This window comes from Schistocerca nitens, chromosome 3 (assembly GCF_023898315.1).
Source record: "Schistocerca nitens isolate TAMUIC-IGC-003100 chromosome 3, iqSchNite1.1, whole genome shotgun sequence".
NCBI classification, from domain to species: Eukaryota; Metazoa; Arthropoda; class Insecta; order Orthoptera; family Acrididae; genus Schistocerca; species Schistocerca nitens.
In genome coordinates, this window is record NC_064616.1 from 212,538,579 (window position 1) to 212,565,086 (window position 26,508).

The 26,508-nt window shown below is 46.6% G+C and overlaps 1 protein-coding gene across 4 annotated transcripts in view; it reads left to right on the forward strand.

Annotated features, from left to right (window-relative positions):
• LOC126248165 (regulator of nonsense transcripts 2-like) overlaps positions 1-26,508 on the forward strand; it is a 213,516-nt gene that overhangs the window by 65,408 nt on the left and 121,600 nt on the right. For all 4 annotated transcript variants that reach the window (XM_049948921.1, XM_049948920.1, XM_049948922.1 and 1 more), the window contains 2 exons: positions 17,902-18,047; positions 20,536-20,719. In XM_049948921.1, the coding sequence (XP_049804878.1) occupies positions 17,902-18,047; positions 20,536-20,719 (330 nt within the window). The remainder of the gene's footprint in view (positions 1-17,901; positions 18,048-20,535; positions 20,720-26,508) is intronic.

The window sequence follows — 26,508 nt, forward strand, 5'->3', positions numbered from 1 at the left end:
CCTCCCCTCTCTCCCTCTCTTCCCGCTCCCCTCTCTCCCCCCTTCCCTCTCTTCCCGCTCCCCTCTCTCCCCTCCCACACTCTCTCCCCTCCCCCACTCTCTCTCCACCTCTCTCTTCCCTCCCCCCTCTCTCACCCCTCCCCCTCTACCCTCTCTCTCCCCTCCCCCTCTCTCTCCCCTCCCCCTCTCTCTCCCCTCCCCCTCTCTCTCCCCTCCACCTCTCTCTCCCCTCCCCCCTCTCTCTCCCCTCCCCCCCTCTCTCCCCTCCCCCCTCTCTCTCCCCTCCACCCTCTCTCCCCCCTCCCCCTCTCTCTACCCTCCCCCCTCTCTCCCCTCCCACCCTCTCTCCCCTCCCCCTCTCCCTTCCCCTCTCTCTCCCCTTCCCTTCTATCTCCCCTCCCCCCTCTCCCCACCTCCCCTCTCCCCACCCCCCTCCCACCTCTCCCCTCCCCCTCTCCCCTCCCCCTCCCCCTACCCCTCCCCCTATCCCTCCCCTCACTCCATTCCCCCTCTCCCCCTCCCCCCTCTCCCCTCCCCCTCTCCCCTCCCGTCTCCCCTCCCCCCACTCTCCCCTCCCCCTCTATTTCCCCTCCCCTTCTATCTCACCTCCCTATCGTCTCCCCCTCCATCTCCCCTCTCTCCCATTCCCCTCTCTCCCCTCCCCCTCTCGCTCCTCCTCCTCCTTACTGCCCCCTCTCCCCCTCTCTACCCTTCCCCTCTCTCCCTTTCCCCTCCTGTCCCCTCCCTCTCTCTCCCCCCTTCCCCTCTCTCCCCTTCCCCTCCCTGTCCCCTCCCGCTCTCTCCCCTTCCCCTCCCTGTCCCCTCCCTCTCTCTCCCCATCCCCTCCCTGCCCCCTCCCTCTCTCTCCCCATCCCCTCCCTGCCCCCTCCCTCTCTCCCCTCTCCCTCCCCTCCCCTCTCCCTCCCCTCCCTCCTGTCCCCTCTCCCCCTCCCTCCCGTCCCCTCTCCCTCCCGTCCCCTCTCCCTCCCGTCCCCTCTCCCTCCCGTCCACTCTCCCTCCTGTCCCCTCTCCCTCCCATCTCCCTCCCCTCCGCCTCTCTCCCTCCCTACCCCCCTCTCCCTCCCCTCTCCCTCCCCATCCCCTCCCCCTCTCCTCCCCCTCTCCTCCCCTCCCCCCTCTCCCTCCCGTCCCCCTCTCTCCCTCCCGTCCCCCTCTCTCCCTCCCGTCCCCCCAATCTCACCCCTCCTCCTCTCCCCCCTCTCTCACTCCACCTTCTCACCCCCTCCCCCTCTCTCCCCTCCCTCTCCCTCCCCATCACCCCCTCCCTCCCCATCTCCCCCTCCCTCCCCATCACCCCCTCCCTCCCCATCTCCCCCTCCGACCCATCTCCCCCTCCCCATCTCCCCCTCCCCCCATCTCCCCCTCCCTGTCTCTCCCCCTCCCCGTCTCTCCCCTCAGCACTCTCCCCTCTCCTCGTCTCTCTACCCCTCTCCTCGTCTCTCTACCCCTCTCCTCGTCTCTCTACCCCTCTCCTCGTCTCTCTACCCCTCTCCTCATCTCTCCTCGTCTCTCTGCCCCTCTCCTCGTCTCTCTGCCCCTCTCCTCGTCTCTCTGCCCCTCTCCTCGTCTCTCTGCCCCTCTCCTCGTCTCTCTGCCCCTCTCCTCGTCTCTCTGCCCCTCTCCTCGTCTCTCTGCCCCTCTCCTCGTCTCTCTGCCCCTCTCCTCGTCTCTCTGCCCCTCTCCTCGTCTCTCTGCCCCTCTCCTCGTCTCTCTGCCCCTCTCCTCGTCTCTCTACCCCTCTCCTCGTCTCTCTACCCCTCTCCTCGTCTCTCTACCCCTCTCCCCCCTCTTTACCCCTCTCGTCTCTCTACCCCTCTCCCCCCTCTCCTCGTCTCAGTACCCCTCTCCTCGTTTCTCACTCCCTCTCCTCGTCTCTCTACCCCTCTCCTCGTCTCTCTACCCCTCTCCTCTTCTCTCTACCCCTTTCCCCCCTCTCTCACCCTCTCCCCCTCTCCTCTCCCCCTTTCCCCCCTCTCTCACCCTCTCCCCCTCTCCTCTCCCCCTTTCCCCCCTCTCTCCCCCTCTCCCCCTCTCCTCTCCCCCTCTCCTCCCTCTCACCCTCTCCCCCTCTCCTCTCCCCCTCTCCTCCCTCTCACCCTCTCCCCCTCTCCTCTCCCCCTCTCCTCTCCCCCTCTCCTCTCCCCCTCTCCTCTCCCCCTCTCCTCTCCCCCTCTCCTCTCCCCGTCTCCTCTCCCCCTCTCCTCTCCCCCTCTCACCCTCTCCTCTCCCCCTCTCAGCCTCTCCCCCTCTCCCCCTCTCCTCTCCCCCTCTCCCCCTCTCCCCCTCTCACCCTCTCACCCTCTCACCCTCTCCCCCTCTCCTCTCACCCTCTCCCTCTCTCCTCTCCCCCTCTCCCCCTCTCCCCTTTCTGCCTCTCCCCTGCCCCTCTCTCTCATGCCCCTCTCTGTCACCTCCCCTCTCCATTTCCCCCTCTCTCCCCTTTCTACCCTCCCTCCCCCCTCCCCACCCACCCCCTTCTACACCCTCCCCTCTCTCCCTGTCCCCTCCCCCTCCCTTCTCTACCTCTCCCCCTGCCCAATGCCGCACCCCCTTCTCCCTTCTGATCCCCAATCACCCTCACCCCTTCCCCATCCCCCTTCTCCCTCCACCTTCCCCTATCCCTCCTTATCCCTCACCCTTTCGCCCACCCCCACACCCCACCCCTTCGACTATTCCCCTCCCCCCTCTCCCCATCCACTTTCTGTCTCCTCTTCCCTATTCCATACTCACCATCTCCTTTCCCTTCTCCTCTCCCCCTCTGCCCCTATCCTCCTCTGCCCCTCCCCCTATCCTCCTCTGCCCCTCCCCCTATCCTCCTCTGCCCCTCCCCCTATCCTCCTCTGCCCCTCCCCCTATCCTCCTCTGCCCCTCCCCCTATCCTCCTCTGCCCCTCCCCCTATCCTCCTCTGCCCCTCCCCCTATCCTCCTCTGCCCCTCCCCCTATCCTCCTCTGCCCTTCCCCCTATCCTCCTCTGCCCCTTCCCCTATCCTCCTCTCCCCCTCCACCTTCCACCCCCCTTCTGCCCCCTCTGCCCCCCCTGCTCCCCCCTCTGCCCCCTCTGCTCCTCCCTCTGCTCCTCCCTCTGCTCCTCCCTCTGCTCCTCCCTCTGCCCCCTCTGCCCCCTCTGCCCCCTCTGCCCCCTCTGCCCCCTCTGCCACCTCTTCCACCTCTTCCACCTCTCCCCTCTCTCTCCCTCTCCCCACTCTCCCCCTTAGAGGGATCTGCACTGTACTTGAATCCTACCGTCAGCTCTTACCAACTGAATTTGGTACTTCTCTGACCATGCCCTGGTTTTCCAGTCATCTAATGTCCAAACAATATGGTCATGAGCCTAGCAGACAAACTGAAGACGATGTGCTATTAGCAAAGGCACTCATGTTGGTCGTCTCCTGCCGTAGCCCAGTAACACCAAATTTCGCCACACTGTCCTAATGGATACATTTGTTGTACATCCCAAATTGATTTCTGCATTTATTTCATACAGGGTTGCGTGTCTGTAAGCACTGACAACTCTACAGAAATGCCCCTGCTCTCGGTTGTTAAGTGAAGGCCGTTGCCCACTGCATTGCCCATGGTGAGTGGTAATGCCTGAAATTTGATATTCTCAGCGCACTCTGGACCCTGTGGATTTCAGAATATTGAATTTTCTAATGATTCCCGAAACAGTGTGTCCCGTGTATCTAGCTCCAATTACCATTCCATGTTCAAAGTCTGTTAATTCCCATTGTGCGACCGTAACCACGTTGGATGCATTTCCACATCAATCACCTGATTACAAATGACAGCTCTAGCAATGAACTGCCTTTTTATACCTTGTGTATGCAATACTGCCTCCATTTGTATATGTGCATATCACTATCTCATTACTTTCGTCACCTCAGTGTATATTTTTTACGTTTGTGCATGTAAACTTTTGTTGCATCAGAAGTAATTGCTTTGGTTATGTAAAAGCAGAGAAGTTACGTGATCAACTAATTATTATTAGTTATAAAATGTGATTTATATTCTGTAAGGATATAAAATACACAGTGGACTAACACCAAATGATCTAATTGTGTGCTAAACAATGAACAAACAAACAAACAAAAGAACAAAGAGAAGTCATTAGTTCCAAGTTTCTCTCACACCCCTTTGTTTATGTTTCTTCTCCTACCAATGCTACTGGTAATCCTAACGTTTACATCATTTATGTAGTGTGCCAAAACTACTGAACCGTAGCTTTGGTATAGCGCAGCTGTAATCAGAAGACCTCTGTCTTCTAAACAGAGGTTAAGCACATTGATCTTTCGTGCTGTTCACCTACCCTTCCAAATATTTCAGAGTGGCAAGTTGACACAGATCAGTACTTAGGTTACCCTCTCTAAATACACATTCTAGGTGCAACTTACACACCCATATTCATAACTTAGGCTTCTGTTAAAGGTTGCCAATTTTTATTGAAATCTTTCTTGGCAGTAAGATCTTATGATTACTGCATAAACTGTTCACTCCTCCATCCTACCGCGATCCACCGCCGCTGTGCTCAAATCACCCCTGTTATCTTTCCAGAATTCCTTAACCTTGAACCCTGCCTCACTATCATTCCCCAAATCCCTCAACATGCAAGCTAAGCGCACATCCGCAGAAAGAACCACACTCCTACACCTAAATACTGATCCCAACCGTATAATCCTACCTGCTGACAAAGTCTCCACCACTGTTGTTTTTAACCGCAAGGATTACCTGAGAGATGGACTCCGCCATCTGTCAGATTCATCCACCTACAAACTCTGCCACAGTGATCCCATTCCAGGAATCCAAGGGGATCTCCAGTGTCTCCTCAAATCTTTAGGCCCATCCCAAAACCTTGCCCCGGAGTCCATCTCTCTCCTCACCCCTACCACTCCCTGTACTGCTATCTTCTGCATGCTTCTTAAAGTCATTAACCCAACCATCCACGATGCCCCATTCTGGCTTGTTTCTGTGCCACCACTGAGAGAATCTCTGCTCTTGTAAACCAACACCTTCAGCCTATTATCTGTAACGTACTCTTCTATATAGAAGATATTAACCATTTCCTCCACTGATTTTCCACAGTTTCTGTTCCTTTACCACGCAGTGCCCTGCTTGTCAGTATTGATGCCACCTCCCTTTGCACTAACATCCCCAATGCCCATGGCCTTAAACCAACAACCTCCTTCCTGGTTGCCACGACCAACTATATCCTCACCCTTAATTACTTCTCCTTTGAAGACGTTACCTACAAACAAATCTGGGGTAAGGCTATGGGCACCCACATGGCACCATCTCTGCCAACCTATTCACGTGCCATCTAGAGGAATCCTTCATAAACACCCAGAGTCCCAAACCCCTCACCTGGTTCAATTTCAGTGATGATCTGGATCAAGGGTGAGGACACCTTATCCACATTCCTCCACAACCTCAACACCTTCTCTCCCATCCACTTCACCTGGTCCTACTCAACCCAACAAGCCACCTTCCTTGATGTTCACCTCCACCTCAAAGATGGCTACATCAGTACCTCCGTCCATATCAAACCTATCAACTCCCAGCAATATCTCCACTTTGACAGGTGCCACCCATTCCATGCCAAGAAATCCCTTCCATACAACCTAGCCACCCACGGCCATTGCATCTGTAGTGACGAGCAGTCCCTCTTGAAATATACCGAGGGTCTCACTCAGGCATTTGCAGATCATAATTACCCTCCCAACTGTGTACACATACAGATCTCCTGTACCTTATCTTTCCAGGCACCCACCACCTCCCAAAGTCCAACCGTCTTCATATGGTCTTCCCTGTCTAAGCAGCTTTTTAGATCCTGCGTTAGTGACGTGCTGTCGGATTGGTTTGAACAGGAGAATGGTGTTCCTCAGTGCAGTGTTTTAAAAGTTACCCACTTTGCCATAGTCATAAACAGTACCACGTCTTCAGTGAGGAGTCCTGTACAATGCTCCTTATTTGTGGATGATCTTGCTGTTTTCTGTTCCTCCTCCAGTGTTGCAACAGCAACTTGCCAGTTGCAACTTACTGTGTAGAGATTTGAGGAGTGGGCCGCAAAGACGGGGTTTCAGTTTTCTGCAGGTGTGTGTGTGTGTGTGTGTGTGTGTGTGTGTGTGTGTGTGTGTGTGTGTGTGTGTGTGTGTGTGTGTGTTTTAATTGTTCTTGTCATTATTTACCTGCCTTGCATGTGAGGGACACCATTCCAAATTCTAAAGACTCAGCGAGGTCTCAGGGCCTCATTTTTGACTCCAAATTGTCGTGGTTGCCACGCCTGAGAGGCCTGAAAGCCAGAACCCTGAAGGCACTGAATATAATAAAGTGCCTTAGCCACAGGTCTCAGGGAGGGGACAGGGGGTGTCTGCTCCTGTTGTATAGGACCTAGACTATGGGTGCACAGTGTATGGATCGGCAAGGCTTTCTTATCAGAAGATAAATGGCAGTTTCCACCATGAGGAGATTAGACTAACAACAGGTGGTTATACGACCCAGCCCCATACCCAGTCTCTGTGCCGAGGCTGGTGAACCCCCACTTACAATCTGATGACAGCTCCTTGTAGTGCATCAGGCATGCAAGTACCTCACAGCCCCTCTTCACCTGCATGTCATACTGTTGTTCATTTGCCTCTGGAATGCCTTTTCTCCATTTGTCCACAAGCAACAAGGCTGTTTAGGATCTGCATGCGGTGTGTGCTGGAGTCACTTGGTGTGGAGCAAGTACAACCCCAAATCTAGAGTTTTAACTGTCTGCCACTCTGGTTACTGCAGAGGCCCATAGTAATTTTAAATTTAATGCATTACAATAGAGGATGTGCTGTGGCCCATGTTATTAATACATTATTTAAGGACATTTTAACTGAGCACCACAACTTTACACCTGTCTTTAGAAGAGATGTGGAATTATGTGCAATCTTGGGGACTCTGGAGGAGATGATAAGCGATACAGGTACGAAATTTTTTGTCTGTTCAGATTCTATGAGTGCCCTTCACACTCTACATTGCTTGTGCCCAACAGATAAAGTAGTCCACAATATCCAGGACGCCTCCTCCAGTTACAACAGCTGGGGAAGGAGGTATCTTTCTGCTGGGTGCCAGGGCACTTGGGTATTGCAGGGAATGAAAGGGCAGATGTAGCAGCCAAGGAGGCATGTCGCAATCCTCAGTTAGTTTGGTGCACCATCCCCCGGCATGCTATAGCTTTGCCGAATGGCTTGAAGTGACAGACAGTAAGTTTCATCTAGTAAAGCCCATGACATGGCCTTGGCACATCTCCTTCCAGCCACGTCGATAGGACGAGGTCCTCCTTACTCATCTTAACATAGACGACAGCCCTATGACACATGGCTTCTTGCTCTGACGAGACAACCCTCCAATGTGTGGTGCTTGTGGCGTACAGATCATTGTGCATGACATTTTATTAGGCTGTGTTACATTTTCAGATCAGAGGGTTGCGGAACATGAGATGGTCTTCGTGTTGCCAGAGCTACTGCCTCGCCCATGTTTTTTGTGAATGGTCAGCCTGTCACATTTGCCTGTGCCATTGGTTTAGCTCATGTGTCATTTTAATTATAATTGGTGGTATAGCAACTTTCACCCTTTTTGCATTATCTTAAGGTGTTTGAGATAGTGTAAGTTTGTGAATGAATGCTAGTGAGGTGGGAGTGAGTGCATGAATGTCATTTTATAGGTTTTATCCTCACTGTGTACAACAGTTTTATCCACATTCATTCCTTTTAAAATGTGTCAGGGCACTGATAACCTCACTGCTGACACCCACACACACACACACACACACACACACACACACACACACACCCACACACACACACACACAGCACTGTAGGCTGTATGTTGCTCCTCAGTTGAGCACGTATGGTGCACCAGCAGAGAGAGAGAGAGAGAGAGAGAGAGAGAGAGAGAGAGAGAGAGTGAGTGAGAAAACTGGCTGCCTCAATCTTTTCACCGACAGGAGAGTAAAGCTCTCTGCACTCTGATGACAACTATTTGCACTTAACAGCATAAAACACTTGCCTTGTCGTGTTTACAAACACACATCTTCCAGAAAAAAGCACACCCATTATAACTAATTTTAATTGTTTATCTCCTATAAACCTTTAGGCTTGCTTGTCCCATATACTTTTTAGTGTCAGCAGTGGTGGGTGCATGCTTCCATGCACATCTTTACTATAGAGGTGGCCTTTTGTGCTCTTCCAGAAACGGGTGTAGTCACCTATTGTCAGAAAACTACTTATTTCATTTCCATTGTACTCCATCACAGTTACATTATTTGTGAAGAAAGAATTCTTTGGTCAATACATAAAATATGCACACTTGTATTTACAGAGGGCATTGACAACTGACCTGTTGATTCCACCCCTCCCACTCTGGCCCTGTGTTCATCTTTCTTAGTGTTTTATTAGCATTCATTTCCACATACTCTTTACATTTAATTATTCATGTAGGACCATTATCTATGAGGGTGGTTTGGAAATTTCTCGGAATGGAATATGAAAAAAGTACTTACATCACTGAAACTTTTTTTTGTTTTCCAATGTAGTGTCCTTGTAGATTAATGCACTTGGTCCAACAATGTTCCAGTACCTTGATCTCATCTCGAAAATGTGTTTCCTCCAGGCCTGCAAAATAGTTGTCAACTCTGGCTATCAATTCTTTGTTTGAAGTGAATCTTTGCCCACCAAGAAAAATTTTTGGCTTTGGAAAGAGATGGAAGTCTGATGGAGCCATATCAGGTGAATAAGGCGGGTGTCACGACAATTCATACCGTAGTTCATGTGATTTTGCCATGGTGATGGCACGTGTGCAGGTGTGCATTGTCTTGATGGGAGATGACTTTCTTCCTTGCTAAATCTGGCCTTTTTTCGCGAATCTTTTGTTGCATTTTGTCCAGGATGTTAGCATAGTATTCTCCAGTAATTGTTTGCTCAGTGGGGAGATAATATACCAACAGAATCCCCTTCGCATCCCAGAACACATGATGCCATGACCTTTCCTGCCGAAGGAATTGTCTTTGCTTTCTTTGGTGGCGGAAAATCAGCATGTTTCCACTGCTTTGACTGTTGTTTTGTTTCTAAGGTATAGTAGTGCACCCAAGTTTCATCTGTGGTCACAAACTGGCACAAAAAATCTTGTTCATTTCTCCTAAAACAGGCCAAACATTGTTTTGATATGCCCATTCTCTTGTGTTTTTGATACAGCGTCATAAGTCGCGGCACCCATCTTGCAGATAATTTTTTCATTTGTAATTCTTCAATTAAAATGTGACATACCCTTTCAGATGACATCTGGCAAGTGTGAGCAATTTCATACACTTTCAATCGGCGATCCTCCATGACCATTTTGTGCACTTTTGCTATAATTTCTGGAGTAGTGACACATCTTGGCTGACCACTGTGCGGATCCTCATCTAAGCTCTCCTGACCAAATTTAAATTCATTTGTCCACTTGACAGCAGTTGAATATGAAGTAACAGTGTCCCCCAGTGTATTCTGGTAATCGGCACGAATGTCCTTTGCTTTCGTACCTTTCTTTACGAAGTACTTAATCACTGCTTGAATCTCAAGCCACATCACCACCACAGCTCTCTTTCAAGAGCACTGATGTGGCATGTTTTTACAGGCAGTAGTGCAGTGAATATCACGTTAAAAACTCGTTTTGCTAGCACTGAACTATAGTGGTGATTCTGAGAACTTTTCAAACTACCGTCCTATTCACCAGTATCCAGTGTACTTCAAGCAAATGGTCTACTTCACTTTTACAATTTGTCATTAACAGATGTAATTTTTTCTTGCATCTGCTTCATAATTTGCTCTGTGCATATTTCTTAAGAGATTTTTCTCCCCCCCCCCCCCCCCCCCCCCCAGCGAGCTCACGGTTCTTTCGTGAGTTTGTGCATGGCACACACTCACCCCAAGCTATTGCAGCCTATTCTTCCTTACCTGGCTGCATTTCCTTCACCCCGCCCCTCCCTCCCTACCTCCACTCCTTCCCCATTGCTCCCTCCTTCCACTCCCTTGGAGTTCTGATTTACATCGACCTGGCTATCCTCCTGGTTTGCCAAATTGCTTTCAATTTTGTTTCTTCTGCCGGTTCCTGTCATCCTTTTTGGTGTTTAGGTCCCTGCTTGAGATTTGACCTCCACTTCTAAATTTTCTGTTCGTAGTGTGAGCCATATGGGGAAGAACTCCCTCCCTAGTGCCTGCGTTGTGGATTCCTCTCCCCCCTTCCTTCCCCTCTTCCTTCCCCACTGTAGCCCCCTTCCTCCCGGCTAGGTCATCAGTAGTTGTAGCCGGTCTGTTTGATGGGACTATGTACCCATTTCGTTGAGCTCCCTGACAATACAGGGATCACACTACTGTTACCTGAGCTGTTGCCTCCACATGTATGCCAAGGAGTGGTTGCTTGTCTTCCTGGAGGATCGGAAGACCCGGCAACGGCCGCCATGGCCGTTGTTGTGGCTGGGTGGCATCCATGGGGAGAGCCCCTGATTGGAGTGGGTGGTATGCTTAGCGCATGAAGCATATGAAGGTGCAAAAAATCTCGCCGTTCTTAAATGGCTTGCACTTAGAATGGTGAAGGATCATTTAACGTTGCTTCGTATGATGCAACAGCCTTCCCTTCCCTGGCTACACCATGGGAGGAGGGCCAGGCTTGCTGTCTTGGTATGAAACACTTTCCCTGCTACCTCGTCTATACTGGGACGGATAGGGACACACTCGTTGACACAAAGCTGTAGTTTCTTATGGAGAATATTGAAGACAAGTTTGGTGAAGTGGAGTCTGTCAGTAAGGTGCGTTTGGGCTCCCTGTTGATCAGATCTTCTTCTGCCACTCGGTCTGCAGCTCTTCTTGATTGTTATCATCTTGGCAATGTCCCAGTGTGTATTACCCCTCACCAATCTCTGAATATGGTGCAGGGAGTGATTTTTCATAGGGACCTCATCCTTCAAACTGATGACGAACTCCAGGCTAATCTGGAAGTGCGTGGTGTTCATTTTGTGCAGTGTGTGCAGAAGAGTCACAAAGACACCTGCACTGATACCAGTGCCTTCTTTCTGGTTTTGAGGAGGATACCCTCCCAGAGGAGGTCACTGTTATGTGGTACAGATGTGACATAAAGCCATACGTCCCACCACTCATGAGGTTCTTTCGGTACTTGCATTTTGCGCATATGTCTTCCCGCTGTTTGTCAGACCCTCTGTGTGGTGACTCTATGAGGGAAACCCCTGTGTTCCACCACCTGTGTACGTCAGTTGTCATGACCGTCACTCCCCTTGCTCACCAGATTGGCCAGCTTACAAGAGAGAAAAGAAGATCCATGAGTACAAGTCCCTCAGTGACATGTCTTATGCTGAGGCTTGCCAAAAATATGAGAGTCCATCCAGTGTCACTTTCTTCAACTTTTACCTCTGTTACATTCTTTCCCCCCCTCATACCTATTCCTTACCCCAGCCCTGTCCCCCTCCCCCTCCCATGCAGTTCCCACAACCTCCCCTCCGGGAACCGCTTTCCCTCCCCGGCTGAAGAAGTGCCACACTTTTTCAACACCTGCTGGTGATGGGGCTCTCCCCAGCGTGTCTCAGGCTGAAAGCCTATGAGCACAACTTGGTCACGGGATGCACCATCTGTTCTCCTCAAGGTTGCCCACTCTCTTTCGGTTCCAAATCTTGCAAACCCTGTACCCCATCTGTGCCCTGCCCTCCTCCACCTCTGACAGAGGAGAAGAAGAAGAAGAAACTCAAGTACCAAGACAAGGCACCTCCGGTGCCCCCAGAGGTGCCATCTCTCCCCCACAACCTGAGTCTGACATCTTATTTATGGATTTCATCACATCCTTGTCAGTGACGACCACTGACAGAGTGACATGACTTCCTCTTGGCTTCTTTATGTCTAACCTGGACTCACTCCACATGATCACCCAATAGAATTGCAGTGGATACTATCATCATCTACCAGAAATAAGATGTCTTGTTTCCTCCTATTCTTCGTTCTGTCTTGCTCTTCAAGAAATGCACTTCCGTGGTGATCACTCTGCAATGTTTGGTGGTTATTGGGCATTCTGTCGGAACGGTGTTGGCCCCGGGCTAGCATCTGGCAGGGTCTGCACTTTGGTTCATTCCTATGTCATTAGTGACTGGATCCCCCTTCATCCCAACCTGGAAGCAATAGTGTTTAGAGTGCAAACGACTCGAGCAATCACCGTTTGCAATGTCTACCTCCCTCCAGGTAGACTATTTCCTTATGTTGAACACTCTACCTTAATACAGCATTTCCTGTCCCTGTTTCTCCTCCTCGAGGGCTTCAGTGCCCACCATCCACTGTGAGGGTGTGCCACTTCAATGGGTAGTCAATTAGGAGTAATTGACTAACTTATTACAGACTTCGATTTGTGTCTCCTCAGTGACAGTTCCCCTACCCACTTCAGTGCCACTCATGGCACCTTTACTGCTATCGATCTCACGATCTCCTCCCCTCCTCTCATGGCTTCCCTACGTTGGTCATCCCATGATGATTTTTGTGACAATGACCACTGTCCTGTAATTCTGTCATTTCCCTGCTGCCCCCATACAGACAGCCCCCACATTGGGCATTCCACAGAGCTGTTGGCCTTTGTATACGTGTGCTGTACACTTCAATACCTCTGTCTCGGATTGCATGGTTGTGGTTATGCAAGACGTCTCTGACACTATCCTTCATTCCGCTGGCACTGCTATCCCCCTCTCCACTGGTCCCCCTCATTGTCGACCAGTACCACAGTGGACCGAGAACATCGAGTCACTATCCAGGACAACCGACAGGTGCTACAATGATTTAATGGCCAAAATACTAAATGTCTTTTTCCAAAGCTGTTTCACAGAGGAAGACTGCACTGTAGTTCCTTCTCTAGATTGTCGCAGAGATGACAAAATGGTAGATATCAAAGTAGACGACAGAGGGATAGAGAAACAATTAAAATCACTCAAAAGAGGAAAGGCCGCTGGACTTGATGGGATACCAGTTCGATTTTACACAGAGTACGCGAAGGAACTTGCCCCCCTTCTTGCAGCAGTGTACCGTAGGTCTCTAGAAGAGTGTAGCGTTCCAAAGGATTGGAAAGGGCACAGGTCATCCCCATTTTCAAGAAGGGACGTTGAACAGATGTGCAGAACTATAGACCTATATCTCTAACGTCGATCAGTTGTAGAATTTTGGAACACGTATTATGTTCGAGTGTAATGACTTTTCTGGAGACTAGAAATCTACTCTGTAGGAAACAGCATGGGTTTAGAAAAAGACGATCGTGTGAAACCCAGCTCGCGCTATTCGTCCACGAGACTCAGAGGGCCACAGACACGGGTTCGCAGGTGGATGCCGTGTTTCTTGACTTCCGCAAGGCGTTTGATACATTCCCCACAGTCATTTAATGAACAAAGTAAGAGCATATGGACTATCAGACCAATTGTGTGATTGGATTGAAGAGTTCCTAGATAACAGAATGCAGCATGTCATTCTCAATGGAGAGAAGTCTTCCGAAGTAAGAGTGATTTCAGGTGTTCTGCAGGGGAGTGTCGTATGACCGTTGCTATTCACAATATACATAAATGACCTTGTGGATAACATCGGAAGTTCACTGAGGCTTTTTGCGGATGATTTTGTAGTATATCGAGAGGTTGTAACAATGGAAAATTGTACTGAAATACAGGAGGATCTGCAGCGAATTGACGCATAGTGCAGGGAATGGCAATTGAATCTCAATGTAGACAAGTGTAATGTGCTGCGAATACATAGAAAGAAAGATCCATTATCATTTAGCTACAATATAGCAGGTCAGCAACTGGAAGCAGTTAATTCCATAAATTATCTGGGAGTAGGCATTAGGAGTGATTTAAAATGGAATGATCATATAAAGTTGATCATCGGTAAAGCAGATGCCAGACTGAGATCCATTGGAAGAATCCTAAGGAAATGCAGTCCGATAACAAAGGAAGTAGGTTACAGTACACTTGTTCGCCCACTGCTTGAATACTGCTCACCGGTGTGGGATCCCTACGAGATAGGGTTGATAGAAGAGATAGAGAACAGCACTTCGTTACAGGATCATTTAGTAATTTGCGAAAGTGTTGCGGAGATGATAGATAAACTCCAGTGGAAGACTCTGAAGGAGAGACGCTCAGTAGCTCGGTACGGGCTTTTGTTGAAGTTTCGAGAACATACCTTCACCGAGGAGTCAAGCAGTATATTGCTCCCTCCTACGTATATCTCGTGAAGAGACCATGAGGATAAAATCAGAGAGATTAGAGCCCACACAGAGGCATACCGACAATCCTTCTTAGATTAGAGCCCACACAGAGGCATACCGACAATCCTTCTTTCCATGAACAATACGAGACTGGAATAGAAGGGAGAACCGATAGAGGTTCTCAAGATACCCTCCGCCACACACCGTCAGGTGGCTTGCGGAGTATGGATGTAGATGCAGATGTAAATGTAAATGTAAATGACACCCTTCACTGATCAACCTCTTCACTTTTATTAAGCGGGTTATGTGCTATGTTTCCTCCCTGGTGATGAATGCCTCTTCATTGCAGGGTTAGTCCAAGCTCCATAGCCTTCTGGGCCACCAGCAACAGTGAACTGTCCAGGGTCTTAACCTCTAAAGTGCTCTGTGCACTGATCCATTGGTCTTTGCAGAACACCTTGTGACACACTTTGCGACGGCATCAGAATCCTCTTCCTGTCCCGCTACCTTTCTCCCGCAGAAATGCCGTGTTGCACAGACCCCCTTCTGTTTCAGCCCACACCATGCTGAACCCTAAAATGCACCCTTCACTGAATGGGAATTCTTGCAGGCTCTTACCTCTTCACATGACACATCTCCAGGCCCGAATTCCATCGAGTCAGATGATCCAACACTTAGACGTTACCCAGAGGCATCATTTCCTCAGGGTCTTTAACCACATTTGGCACACAGGTGCAATGGTGAGACAGTATAGTTATCCCCATCCTTAAGCCCAGGAAGAACCCAACATCTCTCAACAGCTACCATCCAATTAGCCTGACAAATTTACTTTGTAAACTGGTTGGCTTCAGGTTATGTTAGGTACTCGAATCTCGGGGCCTTTTTTCCCTGTATTGCTGTGGCTTCTGGGAAGGATGCTCTCCAACTGACCATTTACTCAGATTGGAAACAGTGATGCGGCAGTCTTTTACTAACTTCCGGCACCTTGTTGTGGTCTTCTTTGACCTACATAAGGCACACAACACAGCTTGGTGCCATCACATTTTAGTTACCCTCCATGACTGGAGCTTCTGTGGCCCCCTTCTGATTTTTATCTGCAAGTTTTTATCTCACTGGTGCTTCTGGATTCGAATTGGCACTTCACTCAGTTCCCCTTGGATTCAGGAAAACAGTATCCTACTACAGGGTTCTGTGTTAAGTGTCACACTCTTCCTCATAACCATCAATGGACTTGTAACATTTGTTGGCCTAGTTTGTACGTTGATGATTTTTGCATCTGGTGCAGCTCCCACTCTGATGGGCCTCTGCGTGGCCCATCTCCCATAGCATCTAGTTTTGTCCCTCCAAAAGGCAGGTCATGCATCTTTGTCGTCGACTCACAGTACACACCGATCCAGAACTTCATTTAGACGACCAGCTCCTTGATGTTGTAGCAAAGTCCCATTTCTTGGGCATTATTTTTGATAAACAGCTGATGTGGCTGCCCCATATTCACCACCTAAACCTTAATGCTCTCCGCTTCCTGGCTCACACATCTTGGGGTGCAGACCATTCCACTCTTCTCCACCTTTAATGTGCTCAGGTCTTGTCCAGACTAGATTATGGTAGTCAGGTTTATGGCTCAGTGGCTCCTTCCACTATGCAAATACTTGACCCTGTTCACCATTGTGAGGTGCATCTGGCTATTGGTGCTGACCCTGTTCATCGTTGTGGTGTGCGTCTGGCTGTTGGTGCCTTTCATGCTAGTCCTTTTGACAGTATCATAGCAGAACCAGGGATTCCCCCCCCCTCCCCTCTCTACTAATATGGTGGAGCCAACTCCTGGTTTCCTATGCAACTGCCATTCGCCAATTCCCTGACCATCCTGTGTACCCTGTCCTCTTTGCAAATGACGAATGTCTCTCTCCTGATAACCACCCATGGGAGGGATTGCTGGTTGGAATGCGTCTCACTTCCCTCTGTCGGGATCTCCATCTCGAGTCACTGGAATGCACCCCGTGTATTTCCTCCCCCCTGGATAGTGCCTAGACCACGGATTAGGACCGACTTGTTCCAGGGTCCTAAGGTCTCTGTCGCACTTGCAGAGTTCCAGGGTGCCACCTTCTTCTACAGTGATAGTTCTGAGACGATAGATAAGGGGGGATATGCTTTCATGTCTCCTACTGGTTTAGAACATCTTTTATTGCTGGTATCATATAGTGTGTTCACAACAGAGCTCCTAGCCATTTACAGAGCCCTCCATTTTGTTTCTCAGGCCTCTCTCCACAGTGTCGTAATTTGTACTGACTCAAAGAGCAGCCTGCAGGCTATCGACCGATGCTACTCTCGTCACCCTTTGGTCTCTGCTATCCATGACCTTCTCTCTGGACTTGGCTGTGCTGCCTGCTCAATTATCTTTCTCTGGGTTCCAAGTCGTTGGCATCCCAAGGAATGAACTGTCTGACCATTTGGCTAGTGAAGCAGATACTTACCCCCATTCCTTTTCATGATTCCAGCTGCAGATGTGTGGATCTACGTCAAATCTCTTTTTGCCCAAAAGTGGAATGACATGTGGAACACTACTGCTCACAGTAATAAACTCTGCACAGTCGGGGAGTCTACTGCAGTTTGGCACTCTTCCTTCTGCTCCTCTCGGAAGGAGTTCACCAATGCGTAGATGGCATACCATCTACGCATTGGTCATACCAGGCCCACTCATTGTTTCCTCTTGTGTAGCGAACCACCCCCACAATGTGGTTGTGGAGCCAGACTGACAGTACCGCATATATTGGTGGACTGTCCCCTTCTGTTGGCCCTTTGTCCTAAGTGTTGTCTTCCAGATTTCTTAAATTTAATATTGGCAGATGATTCACGAATGGTTGAACTGGTCCCCAGTTACCTCTGTGAAAGTGGTTTTTATTTTCAGATATAACGTTTTCCTTTGCTCCTCGATCAGGGGCCAGGTGGTTGTGGTTGGGGCCTCTCTTCATGTTTTCTCGTTCTGGGACCCAGGACCACTCTTCTTTGCAAAGACTGCTCTTTTATCCCTCTGTTTTCCCAGTTTTTAGATTTGGGCTACCCTTTTATACCTTCTACTCTGTGTATTTTAACTTCCTGATTTTATAGTTTGACTCCTATCCACTTTTTGCAGCCTCTGTCTTCCGTGTGTAACTTTGGAATCGCGGGACTGATGTATTCGCCGTTTAGTCCCATGCCCCCCTCAGTCAATCAATCAATGCAGGTTTCTTAATAATAATGACCTTTGGAAATTCTGTCACCTTTTTTCAAATCTTCCTTCCCAGGAAGAAATCTCTGATCCCAAACTGAAGATTTTGTCTCTTTCGTATAATATCAACAGTGCTCAAATCACTACAATTTTACGTGAATACAATATTTGTTGTAATTGACAATGTTGTTTCATTTTTATGTTAAAGTTGAAACTGTTCTCATTACTTATTTCATCCCTTTGTTTGTGTTGGTTGTTGTAGAAAAATTATGGCATTTAATTGTGTGTGTGTGTGTGTGTGTGTGTGTGTGTGTGTGTGTGTGTGTGTGTGTGTACTCACATATATTTCCTGAGGGGAGCATTGCAGCTGTTATTGTTGTGTATTTTTACATTGCATTATTTTGTGCAAAAAACATGACAATTTCCCGTTTTCTTGTAGGACTGGTCCCACGAAGACTTCGCATACTTTCAGAACGACATGGAATAGCAATTCCACAATATAATCTGCTGTCAAAAGAGAAACAACGCAATGTAAAATTGTTGTTGAAGGACTACTACAGTTCTCTCTGCAAGCATAGATTGAAGGTGGGTATCAGTTTAATACGAGCCAGATACTTGTTGTCTATATTACTGATTTAGCTGTTTGGTACAGTTTTGCGATTTAAACTGAAGTGTTTTCTTGATCTTATGTAATTATTATTTGTACGAGTCCTACTAATTGTTTCCGAAGGATGCCATGATAATTCCATGCCAGCTGGTCTTGTGCCAGTTCTTATGAGAGTCTGATATTCCTCATTGGCAATAATATTCCATGTTTCTGACAATGTCCTGCTTGTATTGAAATCCATTGTTTGCAGTGATTCTGCCAGTATGATAGCTGACTGCTTGGATTTTAATCAGCTCATTATAAACGGAGGTACTTCACAGTGTATTGGGAGATGAGAAACTAATTAATTTTTCATGTTCCTTGAGAAGGGCACTCTGTCTTCAAAGATATGGTGGCACAGTGTGTGGCATAGAGGAGATAACCAGTAAAGAGGGGTAGGTCTGATGCAACTTGTTACTCTCCTCATTGCTGCATGTATCTGAACATCGATTTTTCTCACATGTGAACTATTAATCCACACTAGAGCACAGTATTCAGCAGCAGAATATGCAAGTGCTAAGGAAGAACATTGTAGTGCTGTAGCTCTAGCACTCCGCGAGGTACCATTCATCTTCTGTAAGGTTGTTACTGTTCAATCTCAGCTTTGCTGCAGTTTTCGCTGTGTGTTTCTTTTACAATAAGGTTCTATCAGCAACTACTCTTAGATGTTTTGGGAAGTGCTGGTGGTGGAGGCTTTTACCATTAACGATGACACGCAACTTTGCATTGGCTGTTATACACTGAAGCACCATAGAAACTGGTATAGACATGAGTATTCAAATACAGAGATATGTAAACAGTCAGAATACAGCACTGCGATCGGCAATGCATAATATATAAGACAAGTGTCTGGCACAATTAGATCAGCTACTGCTGCTACAGTGGCAGGTTATCAAGATTTAAGTGAGTTTGAATGTGGTGTTATACTATGTGATCAAAAGTATCTGGACACCTCGCTGAAAATGACTTACAAGTTCGTGGTGCCCACCATCGGTAATGCTGGAATTCAACATGGTGTTGGCCCACCCTTAGCTTTGATGACAGTTTTCACTCTCGCAGGCATGTGTTCAGTGAGGTGCTGGAAGGTTTCTTGGGGAATGGCAGCCCATTTTTCACGGAGTGCTGCACTGAGGAGAGGTATCAATGTCGGTTGGTGAGGCCTGACATGAAGTCGACATTCCAAAACATCCCAAAGGTGTTCTATAGGATTCAGGTCAGGACTCTGTGCAGGCCAGTCCATTACAGGGATGTTACTGGAGGATTCAGGTCAGGACTCTGTGCAGGCCAGTCCATTACAGGGATGTTACTGTCGTGTAACCACTCCACCACAGGCCATGCATTATGAACAGGTGCTCGATCGTGTTGAAAGATGCAATCTCCATCCCCGAATTGATCTTCAACAGTGCCCCACATGATATTAGGCAGGTGTACCAGTTTCTTTGGCTCTTCAGTGTATTTTTAAGATGAAAACAGCTAACTTCAGTCTTTGTTGGAAGTAGTGTTAATCTCCACTTTTTGAAGTATTCATGCATTGCACTTAGACCTGCAAGGAGTATCTCTTCACCAGCTTCAAGACTTCTCTGTTGAGTTGCCAAAGTCAGATTGCCCATGTAAATGAACTTCCTTGACTCTTGTTTCAGGGAGATCAGATGTATATAAGTTGAACAAACTGGTGCCAAAACTGAATTCTGGGGAAGATGATTATTAATTTTCTTCTGTCTGCTTAATCGATTGCTGTGGACAAGTTAGAAGTGTCTTTAAGATAATATCTTGTTTATGAGCCTAATTACAGTTCAGCATTGTGTATTTCATGATGATGGACACTGGATTCTAGGTATCAGTGTTCCATTTTTACCTAACTAAATTTCAGTTTCATAAATCTTAAAGGTGTTACCCAAGTACTCAGTACTCAGTACGAATAGATGTAAATGACTGACTTTTTAAGTATCAAAGTTGCATTATTGAATAATTTTGACTCTGCTGCCATGATCTTTTAAAATATACTGATTTCTTGAAAGTATGTAATTGTCATAATAAAATTATCCTGTGTAGCAGCATGTAGTACGTTATTTATCCATGGAGCCTTCTATTATACACCATGTTGTTCCTCTGTCTTTCTTTCCCTGAGAGGAGCTGGTCACTGTGTGGTATAATGAGTACATTACCAAACTGGGTGAAAGGAGTTTCAAATAACTACATAATCTGTTTGGAAATTGTGAATACTCAATGAGTGATCAGTCTATTACAAAATTTAAAACCGTACTTTGAGCTATGTTAATTTAAGTCCACGTATTCTTTTCACACAGTTGTTCACTTTGTTTGGTGATATTTTTGGAGGATTCATTTAGCAGTTTTCTAATCACAAATTTCTGAATGTTGGGAGTGAAGTTCTCTCTTTTGAAGCTTTTTCTTTCTGTTTCACTATAGGAACATCTGGAGCTTCAGAATTTTGTGAGACAGAACAGAAAAATATTGCAGACAAAGGGAGAGTTAAGCAGTGAACGTAAAGAAAAATTAGAAGCTTTACAGGCATCCTTTGAACGTATTGATGTTGGAACACAACAGTTTGCAGAAGCCTTGGATGAAGACATTCCAGCACTTCCTGAGGACGGTTGGTTCCTGTTCTTAACTGTTCAAACTCTTACACTCATAAATGTGAAAACTAAAACCTCATGATGGAATTACTGGAACAAAATTAAATGTAACACGTGGTGTGAGACCATGCAGGACATGCGAATAAGAAATATGCTATGAATGCACCTGCCTGGTCTCGGCAGAACATTTGGAGGAGTTGTATTAGATGTATTGGATTGGTGCGTAATTTTATAGCATTTTTCCTTAAGTTTAATAAACACATCAGATAATCATAACAGAGATTTTAATCATGAATAATATAGTCTCCTTCACCATTTACAACAGTCTGCCAGTGCTGGGGTAACTTTTTGATTCTGTGACTGTAGAAATCATATGGTTTTGTGTTAAACAACTCATTGAGCCATGCTCAGAGTGTATTTTCATCTGGAAAGGGAGTTCCTTGAAGGTTGTTTGATAGAGAATGGAAAAGGTGAAAATCTGAGGGCGCAAGATCAGGTAAATGAGATGGGTACAAAATGACTTCCAGACACAGTTCCTGTAAATCCCCCCCCCCCCCCCCCCCCCCAAGTGTAGCACAACACAGTTGGGCGTTATCGTGGAGTAACATCACTTCTTGCTGTCTTCCTGGTTGTTGTTCTTGGACTGCATCTGCAAGGTGGCTCAGTTGTTGACAATGAATGTCAGCAGGTGATGGTAACACCTCAGGGAAGCAACTTGTAGTACAAAGCAATTCATAGTACACCACATCATCACTGTTCCACAAGATGCTTAACATTAGCTTTTGTGGATGCATGCAAGTATCTGTATGAGGAGTTGCTGCATTTTTTGGGCTCCACCATTCCTTTCTTTTTGTTACATTAACATAAAGACACCATTTATGATCACCAATAACTATACAGGATAGAAATGGTCAGTGTTGTTGATGAGCCAGTTGCCGAGCAAGCAGAGATGCACATATGGCCACCTGCTGATTTTTGTGATTTTGGCTTAAAGCATGCGGTACGCAAACACCAAATTTTTTAACCTTCCCCATTGCATGCAAATGTTGCACAATGATGGAATTGTCACATTTGCCACTTCTCATGTACACTGATGTGGATCATTGTTGATTAATGCATTCAAATGATCTTCGTCAAACCCAAAGGTCTTCCTGAATGTGGAGAGTCACTAACGCCTCCTTAAAACAAGAAAACCATTTTCTTGCCATGCTCTGTCCAATGGCATTATCTCTATACTCGGAAAAAATGTTTCTGGCTGCCTCCACTGCTGTCACCCTTCTGTTGAAATCAAACAGAAGGATATGTTGAAAATGTCCCAATTTCTCCACTTGGCACTCCATTTTCTAACATTCATAGGTCCACTCACTATCTCCAAATGTCAGAATGACAATATGCAATTAAAATAGCAACAGTGAACTACAAGTAAAAAATGGCAATCAATAAATGCACCAATAGCAACAGGAATACCAACATGCAAAACAAAAATGCTACAAATTTATGCACCAACCTAATAGAAATAGAATATGACAGAGGAGCAGGGGACCACTTTACATTATTAACAGAACAGGTAATTCCTCATACAGGAGGAAATACACTGCTGGTTATTACTAGAAGAGATTTTCCTGAAATATTGCATTACATGAAGATCTATTTGGTCTTTAAATATGTCTGCTTGTGTCTGTATATGTGTGGATGGATGTGTGTGTGTGTGTGTGTGTGTGTGTGTGTGTGTGTGTTTCTCCTTCCCCTCTTTCCTGATGAGGCAACAGTTTGTTGCGAAAGCTTGAATTTTGTGTGTGTGTTTGTGTTTGTTTGTGTGTCTATCGACCTGCCAGCGCTTTCGTTCGATAAGTCACATCATCTTTGTTTTTATATATATATATATATATTGTTGTCACCAACACAAAATCAGGCAGCTTGAGGTTGCACTTGTGAATGCCTTACATTGTTCTACACTTCACTTCTGACCCAATTCAGTGTTTTTGTGTGTTTGGTTTTGTGTTGAATCACAAACTCTTTCTGCTTTACAGATGGCCCTTGCTGGGTGGCTTGTGTGCCTCAGTGATGCAGATAGATACACTGTAGGTGCAGCCACAGTGGGGGGGGGGGGGTGTTATCTGTTGAGTTGCCAGACAAACATGTCGTTTCTGAAGAGGGGTAGTAGCCTTTTCAGTAGTTGCAGGGGGAATAGTCCAGATGACGGACTGATCTGGCTTTGTAACATTAACCATTGTAGCCTTAGTGTGCTGTTACTGTGAACAGCTGAAAGAAAGGGGAAGCTACAGCTATTATTTAACCTGAGGTCATGCAGCTCTACTGTGTGGTTAAATAATAATGATGATGTCCTCTTGGGTGAAATATTCTGTAGTAAAAATAGTCCCCCATTTGAATCTGTGTGCAGGGACTACTTAGGCAGATATCATCATCAGGAAAAACAAAATTGGCAATGTATGGGTCAGAGCATGGAATGTTAGATCCCTTAATCGGATGGGATGATTCGAAAATTTTGGAAGTGAAATGGATATGCTCAAGGTAGATAAATGGGGATGAGTGAAGTTTGATGGCACCATGAACAAAACTTCTGGTGAGGCGAATACAGGATTGTAAGTACGAAATCAGATAGGAGTAATGGAGAAGTAGATCTAATAATGAATTTAAAAAATTGGAATGCTGGTAAATTACAACAAACAGCCTATTGAACATATTATCACAGCCAAGATAGACGCGAAGCCAACAGCCACCACTGTAGTATATGAAAACTAGCTCTGCAGATGAAGATTTTGAAAAAAGTGTATGATGAGATAAAAGAAATTATTCAGATAGTTAAGGGAAATGAAAATTACTTTTGATGGAGGACTGGAATTCAATAGTAGGAAAAGGAAGAGAAGGGAAAAAAAGGAGGTGAATATGGACAGGGGGAAGGGAATGAACGAGGAAAGATCATAATTTAATCATAGCTAGCACTTGGATTAAGAATCATGAAAGAAGGTTGTATGTGTAGAAGAGACATGGAGGCAGCAGAAGGTGCCATTTTGATTATATGAGGGTAAGATGAATTTTGGAACCAGATTTTAAACTACAAGACTTTTCCAAAGGCAGATGTGGACTCTGACTATAATTTATTGGCTATGAACAGTAGATTAGAACTGAAGAAATTGCAAATAGGTAGGAAATTAAGATGATGAGACCTGGATAAGTTGAAGGAACCAGTGGTTGTTGAGAGCTTCAGAGGAAACATTAGGCAGTGATTGATTAGAACAGGGGAAAGAAATGCAGTAGAAGGCAAATAGGTAGCTTTGAGAGATGAAATAGTGAAGACAGCCGAGGATCAGGTAGGTAAAAAGACAAGGCCTAATAGAAATCCTTTGAGTATCACAGGAGGTACTGGATTTAACTATGAAAGGACAAAATATAAAAATGAAGCAAGCAAAGAGGAATACAAATGTCGAAAATAGAAAATAGAAAATAAAATAAAAATACAGTAATGATATATCTAAAAACAGATTCCTTAACTTGCTAAACGAAAGCGTTGGTACATTGATAGAGACAATAACAAACACAAACACACACACAAATTTCTAGCTTTTGCAACCCATGGTTGCTTCATCAGGAAAGAGGGAAGGAGAGGAAAAGACGAAAGGATGTGGGTTTTAAGGGAGAGGATAAGGAGTCATTCTAATCCCGGGAGCAGAAAAACTTATCTTAGGGGGAAAAGGGGCAGGTATACACTCGCGCGCGCGCGCCCACACACACACACACACACACACACACACACACACACACACACACACACACACACATATCCATCCGCACATATACAGACACAAGCAGACATATGTAAAGGCAAAGAGTTTGGGCAGAGATGTCAGTCGAGGCAGAAGTACAGAGGCAAAGATGTTATTGAATGACAGGTGAGGTATGAGCGGCGGCAACTTGAAATTAGCAGAGGTTGAGGCCTGGTGGGTAACGGGAAGAGAGGATATATTGAAGGGCAAGTTCCCATCTCCGGAGTTCTGATAGGTTGGTGTCAGTGGGAAGTATCCAGATAACCCGGACGGTGTAACACTGTGCCAAGATGTGCTGGCCGTGCACCAAGGCACCAAGGCCGTGCACCAAGGTAATCCTCATTACCAACAAACACTGTCTGCCTGTGTCCGTTCATGCGAATGGACAGTTTGTTGCTGGTCATTCCCACATAGAAAGCTTCACAGTGTAGGCAGGTCAGTTGATAAATCACGTCGGTGCTTTCACACGTGGCTCTGCCTTTGATCGTGTACACCTTCCGGGTTACAGGACTGGAGTAGGTGGTTGGAGGGTGCATGGGACAGGTTTTACACCGTGGGCGGTTACAATGGTAGGAGCCAGAGGGTAGGGAAGGTGGTTTGGGGATTTCATAGGGATGAACCAAGAGGTTACGAAGGTTAGGTGGACAGCGGAAAGACACTCTTGGTGGAGAGGGGAGGATTTCATGAAGGATGGATCTCATTTCAGGGCAGGATTTGAGGAAGCCGTATCCCTGCTGGAGAGCCACATTCAGAGTCTGATCCAGTCCCGAAAGTATCCTGTCACAAGTGGGGCACTTTGGGGGTTCTTCTGTGGGAGGTTCTGGGTTTGGGGGGATGAGGAAGTGGCTCTGGTTATTTGCCTCTGTACCAGGTCGGGTGGGTAGTTGCAGGATGCCTTTACATATGTCTGCTTGTGTCTGTATATGTGCGGATGGATGTGTGTGTGTGGGGGGGGGGCGAATGTATACCTGCCCCCCCCCCCCAAAGGTAAGTCTTTCTGCTCTCGGGATTGGAATGACTCCTAACCCTCTCCCTTAAAACCCACATCCTTTCATCTTTCCCTCTCCTTCCCTCCTTCCTGATGAAGGAACCGTGGGTTGCGAAAGCTTGAAATTTGTGTGTGTGTTTGTGTTTGTTATTGTCTCTATCAACGTACCAACGCTTTCGTTTTGTAAGTTACAGAATCTTTGTTTTTAGATATATTTTTCCCACGTGGAATGTTTCCCTCTATTATATTCAAATACAGTAATGAGATTGACAGGAAGTGCAAAATGGCTAAGCAGGAATGGCTAGAGGGCAAATTTAAGGATATAGAAGCATATATATTAGATAGATACTGCCTATAGCAAAATTAAAAAGGGAAATGTACTTCAAGAGAATATTATGGAAATAGAAGAGGACATAGATCAAGATGAGATGGGGAATGTGATACTGCAAGAAGAACTTGACAGTGCACCGAAATACATGTCCTCTAGAGTAGGTGACATTCTGTCAGAACTACAGATATCCCTGAAAGAGTAAAAAACAATTCCACCTGGTACACACAGTGTATGAGACATGTGAAATACCATCAGACTTAAAGAAGAATGTAATAATTCCAATTCCAAAGAAAGAATGTGCTGACAGGTGTGAATATTACCAAACTCTCAGTTTAATAAGTAATGGTTGCAAAACACTAACACAAATTATTTACACAATAGTGGAAAAACCCTTAGAAGCTGACCTCAGGGAAGATCAAATTGGATTCTGGAGAAATGCAGAAACTCGCAAAGCAATACTGAACTCTATAACATATCTTAGAAGATATGTTAAGTAAAGGCGAACCTATGTTAACAGCTTTTGTAGATTTGGAGAAAGGTTTTAACAATGTTAACGCAAATACACTCTGTGAAATTCTAAAGGTAGCAGGGGTAACATACAGGGAGCGAAAGGTTGTATTCAACTTGTGCAGAAACCAAATGGCAGTTATGAGTCAAGGGGCACGAAAGGGGAACAGTGGTTGAAAAGAGAGAAAGTCAGGG